The sequence below is a fragment of the Podarcis pityusensis genome, assembly GCF_964106645.2.
Source record: "Podarcis pityusensis genome assembly, chromosome: 13".
NCBI classification, from domain to species: domain Eukaryota; kingdom Metazoa; phylum Chordata; class Lepidosauria; order Squamata; family Lacertidae; genus Podarcis; species Podarcis pityusensis.
This window is the reverse complement of record NC_138038.1, coordinates 36,284,109-36,293,610: the sequence shown is the minus strand read 5'-3', so window position 1 is coordinate 36,293,610 and position 9,502 is coordinate 36,284,109. Positions and strand designations below refer to the sequence as shown.

The window sequence follows — 9,502 nt, the reverse complement described above, 5'->3', positions numbered from 1 at the left end:
TTAGGCTGACCCAGATTTGTGTTCCATCTAGTCCAAATCTCTCTACCCTAAGTGGCACCTGTGCTCCAAGGCCTCAGGAGGAGAGGGGTCTTTCTCTAGCCTGTTACACCCCCCAAAAAAACTCCTTTTTAAACTGGTGACATCAAGGAGTGAACCTGGAACCCTATGGGGATGTAGAGCTGGAGCTCTGGCAGTGAGTTAATGTTATTGCTCCCATCTTTGCCAGCCATCTTCTTCCTTAGGTCTAGCATGGCACACAGGGTATTTTGCCCCACTTTATCTCTTGTCTTCCGTCTGTTTGCAAGGCAAGGTGATGTGGTGAGGACTCGGAAGTGGGAAGACTTAGGAGTCTTCGAAAGCGTCTACAGTGATCTTCAGTTGTGCAACCTTATCTAAATTGGAGCGCTATCTGAACATGCATGGCAGGAAGGTTTGTTTTGTTTTGTTTTAATGCATTTTACTCAGGGGCAACGTGCCTCTTAATTAACATTTCCTCCCGTTTCATCTTGGCGCTGCCATCCTGCAGCATCTTAGAAGCGTTCTTTAGGAAGAGTTAAGCAGAACTGGTGGCAAAGAGAGTAAAAGATAAAGGGACCCCTGACCATTAGGTCCAGTCGTGGCCGACTCTGGGGTTGCGGCGCTCATCTCGCTTTACTGGCTGAGGGAGCCGGCATACAGCTTCCGGGTCATGTGGCCAGCATGACTAAGCCGCTTCTGGCGAACCAGAGCAGCGCACGGAAACGCCATTTACCTTCCCGCCAGAGCGGTACCTATTTATCTGCTTGCACTTTGACGTGCTTTCGAACTGCTAGGTTGGCAGGAGCAGGGACCGAGCAACGGGAGCTCACCCCGTCACGGGGATTCAAACCACCGACATTCTGATCGGTAAGCCCTAGGCTCTGTGGTTTAACCCACAGCGCCACCTGCATCCCTTGGCAAAGAGAGAGAGAGCTGTAAAAAAAAGAACTTATTCAGAAAAATATAGCAAAAAAAGCCAGTTCTATCTCTTCGTCACATGTTGGTGTGACCAAGGAAGCAAACACAATGTAGGGCTAGGCGTATAGGAAAAGACAGTTCTCAGTAGTGTTTGTTTCGGTTCTATTGTAGGAAGTGGAAGTGCTGAAACAGAGAGAGAGAGAGAGAGAGAGCGCGCGAGAGAGAGAGAGCGAGCACACACATGGCACAAATCTATGGGGCTGAAGGCAGTTGAGGCCACCAACTGGTTGAAGCTACAGCAGGTTTGGGACTCTTAAGTGCCTGGATGGGTGGCCAGCCGGTAAGCACCTTGGGTTTCATGACAGAAGAAAGGCAGGATATGCACGTATGAAGATAAATAAAACCTGTTTTCTCAGCACTGAACCAGATCACCAGAGGCATGTTAAACCCCCTCTTCCCTCTGCCAGGGATACCTTTTTACTTTTCTCTCCCATAGGAGAGGATGTGCTGCACTGGGGGGCATTGGGGCATAGTCCTCATGCAATGCGTATGGTATACCGCAGAGCTACACCCCCCAAATAAGCACAGTTTAAAGATAAATACTCTTACCAGGGCAGGGACCTTGCAGTTCCCAAACACACAGGGTCAGGGTGCCACAGTCTTCCCCACTATTGTATTTCTATTTAACTTAACAGTCGTTTCTAGTCTTTCATCTGTGTACATATAAATCAGCATACGCATTTTTTTAAAAAATGCAAATATGCCAACTTTTCCTTCTTTTTGTCAGGGGGAGGCTATGTGTGAGTGGCCACTTAACTCCTGTCTGTTTCTCATTCCACTTTGCTGGCCTAACAGAAATATTTACATGTTTACCACACAGATATTTATATCTTCATCTTAATGTTTCTGGAATCTGGGCATATCAAGTTATCATCTGGGGCAGAAAACCCCTGCAAGCGTTTCTTCCCCCCCAGCAGTAACAATCCACATTTATTTATTATTTAGAAAACAAATTGCTGCCCTGTCATTGCTGCCTGAGACGGCTGCCAGAATGCTTTCAAATAAGAAGATGAAGTCGTCTAGAACGCTTATTGCAAGTTTTGCGAGGGGCCAAGTTTTGCATTGAGCCCAGCAAAACGGGGCACCCTCTCCAGCTTGCTGACGCTGCGTTTTAGCTTTCGCCACAGACCAAGGAAAGTCAGAGGCTCTTCTTTTCCAGCAATGGGAACCGGATCAAAGTGAAAGCATTTGTGGACAATGCTCCCTACCCCCAGTCCCCTCCTCCTTGCCCGCCAGTAGACTCCAGCTGTAATACATCTCTGGAGCCTTATCTAGGACTCTGGTGCCTCTGTTTGCTGGACGATCCCAGCTGTGAATTTCCTGCCAGGGGATAAACAGATCAGGGGCCCTCGCTGACACAATCCAGGCCTGACAGGATAAAGGAAACCATTGCAAAGGCAACTTGTGGAACACACCAGCTGGGAGATACATGGATGGGAGTCCAGCCGTCAAATTCCCTCTTCACACAGCCCCTCTCCAGTTGGTGGAAGTCTCTGATCCTGGGCTCAAAAATGCCTTACAGAAAATGTGTTTGCATTTTCCTCTAGAGGGTACAGATGCAGCCCCTGATGCAGAATCCACACCATACATTAAAAAAACACTATAATGCCATAAGGGATATGGAGGGACGGGGCTCTAGTTTGCTAAAAGTGCTGGGAAGGAACTGTAGCTTCATTGACAGCAAAATGATTGGGAGTTGTCTGCTCTGTGGTGGGTAGACTACAGTCCCCAAGGTTTTTTAGGGAGGATGTCCTTTGATGGATGGTGCATACAGATCCGCCTCCTGTCTGATGAGTTCTACACTGGCAACCCTAAAACCAAGGAGGAAGTTGGTAGACAGTGTCACCCCTTGGACTGGTTGAAATGGGCAGGGCAGGGTCTCACTTGCCCTAGGGAAGCAGCCTCCACTGTCTGGTTAAATGAAGCACTAGCGCCCCCCCCCCCCGCCCTGCCCCACTGCACACTAATTCTACTCATGTAGCCCATTGCATTATCTATTGCACTTTGGTTACTGCATCCAGTTGCCATTCAGGTATTGGTAACTTAAACTGGTTGATCTGCAAGGTTACATACAGCTGCCTGGCAGGCTGCTAAACACAGGCCTGCAACAGGGTTTCTCCTAGTCTGTAAGTAAGGAGTGGGAAGGCAGGGATGGGAACCTGCAGTCCTAGCCCTGATTTCATGCATGTGGCAAGGGGAGGGTGGCAGAGAAAAAATGGGTGGAGAAAGAAGGGGAAAGGGTGCATTCTTCCCCCACTTGGCTTGGATCCTGGTTGCTGCCAGCATGCAGCCATGGCAGATTACCCTGAGTGAGTGTGGCTCTTGACAGGGAAGTGGGGGGGGGGCATTCAGTTAATGTCCTGCACCTGCATACAAAACTCACACCGCCCAAATACTGAATGGGTTCAGTTCTCTAGGACAGGGCACAGCAGGAGCAGGTGGGACCCAGTGTGCTTCGCTTCCTTGCGAGTCACGTTAATTCATCTTAATTAATCCGGAATACGTGCCACTTCCAGCTCTGGGGCTAGAAAGCACTAATGCAGATTTTAGCCTCCGCTCTTCACCAAACAAAAGCGGGCACAGAGACTGGCACGGTTCAAGATTGGCATAAGGCGACCAGGTGACAAATCGGGTGTACAATGTAGAAGCAGGTTATTCTTGCCCCACATCCTCCGCGACAGGCCCCCCAACTCAGCCAGTAGTGGACAGCATATGCAATGGAAGCGTCAGCGGCCTCGCACAACTGCTCTAGGGTGGCGCCATTTTGTCTTAAGATGACGGTTGCTCCAATTAACTGCACCTGTGTGTTGAGGGAGGAAGGACTGGCCCTGTCCAACAGGCAGTAATAATAATAATAATAATAATAATAAATTTTACCGGTATATCCCGTCCTCCCCAGTTGAAGCTGGGCTCAGAGTAGAAGTGGCCAAAGGGCCTATGGGGCAGCAAAACAATGCCATCTCCCCCTGGCAGCCCAGGCTCAAAAATACTCCTGGCTAATGGGGAAATCTTTCGAGATGGAACAGAGGTCCCCTCCTGGCCTTGGTAGTGCAGGTTCTGAGTACAGATGGGACTCCCTTTGCTCCTAGTTTCCCCCAGTCACTTCCCCTTTCCCCTCACATAACCCCTCACGTAACCAAACAAAAGGATCCCTGAGGAAAGGAGGAGTGGCAGCCGGGAAAATCCCTGAAGAGGAAATGCAGCTAAGTACAGCAAAATGGGAGCAGTTGTTTTGGGCCTGGGTATCTTCAGCCAAGGCCTAAAGCAGGGGTAACCAACGTGGTCATCCCTCACCCCACAATGTGACAGGACTACAACTCCCATAATTCCTCCTATGTTTGCTGGCCATGCTGGCTCAGGGGTTGATGGGAGGTGTAGTCCAACAACATCTGGAGAGCATCACTTGGTTACCTCCGGCCTAGTTGGTCCACGTTGGAGGATCCTTTGGTTAAGAAATACTCCATGGGATGGCGGGGGGGGGGCACATTCAAGGCACCCACCCTCCATGGCGGCAGGGTCCAGGGGGCTCTCCTCACTGGGTGTGACATATGGCCCCTCTTTTATCACCTTGTGCGTTGCCACTCCTTGTGCCAACTTGGTTCAAGGCGGTGCTGTTTTCTTTAAAAGCAAACAAATATACAGGAGGTGCCAGGCCTCAAACCGGTCTGGGAACACACCTGCCGCTTTTGTGAAACCTTTTTATCCTGAGTGTGGGAATTGGTGTAATTACTCAAGGCTGAAGAAATGGCACTCTGCCCATGCTCGGGGGCACTTTTCTTCCTTCTCTCCCCCCCCCCCCCCTTGCCGCCTCCTCTGCGCGCCAAGCTCGAGTCCCAGCGCAAATTAAATCCCGGTGAAAGGATTCGAGCCTGCGCGGCGCGTCTTCAAAATAAAAAGCTAAGGGAGGAAAGCGTGCGGCCTTCGCCCTCTGCTGGCTGTAGGTGCAAATGGTTGCAGCACTTTGCAAAAAAATAATGACAACAGAGAGGGATTGTGGGATCGTGAGCTTCCTTCCGTCCAGGAAGACAAGCCCGTTGCACGCGAGGAGGCGGCGGCGCTGAGCTGTTGCTCCTGGAAGCAGAGTCGGGGAGTGGCACACCCAGCCCACGAAGTCCCTGGAAGTCTGTCGGGCCACGGTAAGTGGTGTCTCGCCCCGTCCTTAACTCGCCTGCCGTTTCTTTCTTTCTTTCTTTCTTTTTTACTTAAGGCTCAGAAGAGGGTCGATTTAGGAGCTGCGAGACCTGGGTTCTAATCCTCCCACTGGGCCATGAAACTCACCGGTTGACGCTGGGCCGGTCGGTGACTGCCTGTCCTCCTAACCTACCTCGCAGGGTTGTTGTGGGAATTAAGCGAGGGGGGGGGCTTAGGTTGATCACCTTGAGCGCGTGGGAGGAAAGGTGGGATGCGCAGGTAGTAAAGAAACAACAACGGCGAGCCGCATGCTGAGTCGATACAGCAGGAGCTTCCCATAAATGCTTTGCTTCATTCCATTAAGAGAGCTTCCAGACGAACGGGGCATTAAGGTAGTGCGGTTTTTTTTAGTGCAAATGCCCTCCCACCAGATGTCAAGGAAATAAACAACAATCTGACTTTTAGAAGACATATGAAAGCAGCCCTGTTTAGGGAAGTTTTTAATGTTTGATGTTTTATCATGTTTTTAATATTCTGTTGGGAGCAGCGCAGAGTGGCTGGGGGAAGGCAGCCAGATGTGTGGGGTATAAATAATAAATTATATTATTATTATATTATTATTCTGACCCACCAATCTCAGTCTGCCCTCAGCCAGCCTCCACTTGCCTTCTTTCTTCCTTAAACAGTCCAGGGCATGGCCCTGGCTTTAAGTTTGTTCCTCCTGCCCTTTGTAGAACTAAACCAGGAGGAGAACCGGGGGGGGGGGGCGGCTTGAATTAGTTGACTCCACCTGTCATTGTCTTGGTTTACAGCTGCTTTCCTTGCTTTCCACCCTACTAGCCTAAATGGACCCTGCTCTTCACCCGTGATCTCACACATTCCCGGTTTCTCTTTTCAATTCTGCCTCTTGCCAGCCACACGATTAACACACCTTGCTAGTATGTCTCAGGGCTGTTATTTTGCCCGTCCCTCTACTGTTACCATTCTGAGCATGCACACAAGTGCTTCTGTCCCTGTGCATCACATCTTTTCCTTTCTTTTAAACAACCACCACCGGTATTTTCCAGGAAGAGCACAAGAGCAAACATTACCCAACCACATGGAGTGGTTATCTTGTTTCACAATGGACAAGATCACCTCCACCAGCCGCATCTCTCATATTATATTGCTCTTTTATTTTGATACTAATTGTAAGTAAGCAGCTTTGGGGGGCAAATCACTCTTGGTTGAATGTCAGCGTATAGATGTGATCATTAAATATATATGTAATAAAATTTAAATCTGATCTAAGAGTCTACTGAACGCAAGGTTTTGTGGGTGAGCAGTGTCGCACCTCCTCTTGTTTTTGAAGACTTACAGGCCCCTCCCCAGGTGTTGTTGTTTTAAGGTGGTTGTGGTGACTTTGAGGCAGAGAATCCCTTCCTGGTTCAAGCCCCTACATTTCATAAGATACAACTAAGGGAGAGAGATTGCTTTCCAGTTGCTACATCCTACAGAACCAATTGTCATCATCTTAGTTGATGTGTTTGACCACATTCCTTTCCCACCTAGTGTTCAAAGTTCACATGTATTTGCTCAGCCATCCACCTAACATGCCTGTAAATGCATGTCAATATTGCCTTCGTTGTGCTCACAGGTGCGGGTGGATTTAAACCAGACACTTCCTGGTTCATAATTCCAACTCTTCAGCAGCACCCTGTGCAAACTTGGTCCCTCATCTCACTCCCGTTTTTCAGGGACAGCATATCACTTCCCAGGCTCTGATTATTCCTTACAGCTACCCTCATGACCCACTATTGATATTGTCCCAGGAACAATGTGAGAACTGGTTACAGTAAAAATTGCGTCTTCTAAATAATTTTGTTTCTTCCACAGAGTGATTCCCATTTTTAGTATGGCTGAACTGGTTCCCTCCCCTGAGGACTGTCCCACTGACCTCTGTTCTGATACCCCTGTGGAACCACTGGCGGCCCCCGATTCTCTTCCAGCTGAGCAATCCCTTGCTGAAATTGACCTACCTTGCCGCTTTTTCCTAGAAGGTCGTTGCCGCTTTGGTTCCCGCTGCCGGAACAGTCACCCTGGTGACATGGGAGCTGCTCCTCGTTCAGAAGACAGCGGATCCAACCGCAGTCGTTCTCCACAAGGCAAGAAGCCCCCCATGAAGACTGCGGAGGATGTTATCTCTCGCCTCCTCTGGGACCCCCAGCTGCCTGCTGAACATTTTTCTATTGGTTACCTGGATCGGTTCTTGGGGGTATTGGAAGAGCCTTTTGCTGCTTTCTCCTGGGAGGACCTGGCTTCAACCGGGCCTGGCGTGCTAGCTATCCCCAAACATAGGATCCACTATTTCAAATACAAGACTCGCGTGGTGTGGGACAAGGTGAGCCGCACAGACGAAGTCTTTGGGTCCACAGGAAGTGGGAGAACCATCTTGGAGGTGATGAAGGAAGTCGACGAGGCAGCCGGAACCACTGAGGAAAAGGTTCAGGACCATCCTTCAAATGGAGACAGAGAAAAGGGGGTGGGAGGTGTTGGACCAGGGGCAGCTAGAGGCAGCGGAGAAGAGGCGGTCAATGGTTCAGCCAGAGAAAAACAGGGGGCCGAGACAGTTGGCGGACAGGATGAGCTGGATAATTTGGATGCCTTCAGCATCACAAAGGAAAATGACCCAATAGTGGAAGAGGAGGAAAACACGGCTTTGCAGAGCAGGAAGGTGGGACACCTTCTGCATCGCAAACCGCGTCCCACCCATTTCATAGCTATCCAAGTCACCAGTCGAGAGACCTGGGAAGCTGTGAAACTCTTCCAAGGCGCCCTCTCTGAGGTTCAGCCAGACCTAGAAGAGTTCTATACCCCTTTGCCTACTCTGCACATCACACTGTGTCTGCTGCACTTAGATACCTCGGAACACATTTGCAAAGCTGTTACGGCACTCCAGGAACTGCAAGCCAACAGCCAGCGCCTGCTGCCCCCCGCCTTGCTTCTCTCCTTCCACAAGGTTGAAGCTTTCCATTCTCGTGTGCTTTACTTGTCACCAGCACCTACGCCTGGGCTGGGATCACTGGCCCGGACTTTGGAGGATGCCTTTAACAAGAAGGGCTTGGCAGTGATTCCTCCTCCGGACAAAGACAAGTTCCACTTGACCATGGTGAAGATCCCACGGGCAAAGGCAGATCTACGGTTGCCAGCAGATTCCTCATGGATTCCAACTATTAATGATTTAGGAACACAGGCTGTAGAGGCATTATGTTTGTGTGAGGTTGGAAAAGGTAGGCGGACTGATGGGTTTTATACCACGGTTCTGAAAATAGATCTATACTGAGAGGCAGGGGTGGAGTCTCTTGTTCTGCTGCTCGAGGCAAAACAGTAAGTTTTGCCATGCTGCTGCTACTGCTACCATGCACCCTTGATTTTGGGCAAGATTGTGTTGATTTCAGGCGAGATCTTACCTCAAATGGACAGGTTTTGTTCAAAACCTGTGCCAATGGCAATGGCACTTCTCTGCTGCTGGCAGAGGGCCAGATGGGACATGCATCTGAGGTAGCAGCACCACCCTGCCTTATGGCTGAGCTGCCTCTGCTGAGGCAATTGTTATCAAGCAGCAGGTAAGCATCTTTGCAGTCAAGATCCACTCTACAGAAGGGGGTATAACCCTGTAAATTGTATTATCGTGAACAGCAGGAACACAGCTAAGATGGTGAACTAGCCTTGAATAACCTGGGCTGGCTACCTACAGAAGGGATTTAAGAGGAAGGATACTATACTCATACTGCATTAAGCTATTTTGAGGCAACAGTAGGAACTATGGTGTCCTTTCCCCATTTATTCAGGCAAGGTACATCTGGTAGACTAGAGCATAAATACACTGGGGTACTGGGAGCTACAACTTCCATGTGAATGAGAACACCAAACTTGGACAACAACAGGGACACACAATAGGGAAGTGGCTTGGATGACATGGCGTTTTTCCTCCCTTAGGTAACAAAATGAAGCAAGACTTTTGAATGCAGATAAACTTGTTCTGACCATTAGTCATGACCAAGACCTTTTGAGAAGAAAGTCACTCAACTGTGCACTTTTAGTTGTATTGATTTCAATGGATGTTTGTCATGAGTAAATGGCAAGGACTGCAGGCCACTGTCCCTCTACTGTACCATGTAAGGAGGAAATCTGCAAACATTGCAGCTGACTAGCTCAGAAAGGCTGTAGGCTCCTATGTTCCTCTAACAACCTCCTCCTCTCTCCCCTGTCCCAACACTTTGTATGGTAGCTTTGGCAAGTCAGCAAAACTAAACACATCACACACCCCTTGCCTGTTACTTTCTGGGGGGCAGATGAAAACAAGCTAGAATCTCCCTTTGCATGTGTTCTGTTC

General features: G+C 49.4%; 1 protein-coding gene and 1 long non-coding RNA gene across 3 annotated transcripts in view; one reads left to right on the top strand and one right to left on the bottom strand.

Moving 5' to 3' along the window:
* The window catches only part of LOC308460234, a 204,987-nt gene that overhangs the window by 39,489 nt on the left and 155,996 nt on the right, over positions 1 to 9,502 (bottom strand). The gene's annotated exons all lie outside the window — the stretch shown is intronic.
* LENG9 (leukocyte receptor cluster member 9) lies at positions 5,005 to 9,433 on the top strand. 2 transcript variants are annotated; one of them, XM_080976227.1, is made up of 2 exons: positions 5,005 to 5,132; positions 7,003 to 9,433. In XM_080976227.1, exon 2 carries the CDS (start codon positions 7,022 to 7,024, stop codon positions 8,447 to 8,449), a length of 1,428 nt encoding a protein of 475 aa, XP_080832353.1. In that variant the 5' UTR covers positions 5,005 to 5,132; positions 7,003 to 7,021; the 3' UTR covers positions 8,450 to 9,433. The 2 variants fall into 2 exon arrangements, with proteins under 2 accessions (XP_080832353.1, XP_080832354.1); XM_080976228.1 differs by having other exon boundaries at positions 5,027 to 5,151; positions 7,021 to 9,433.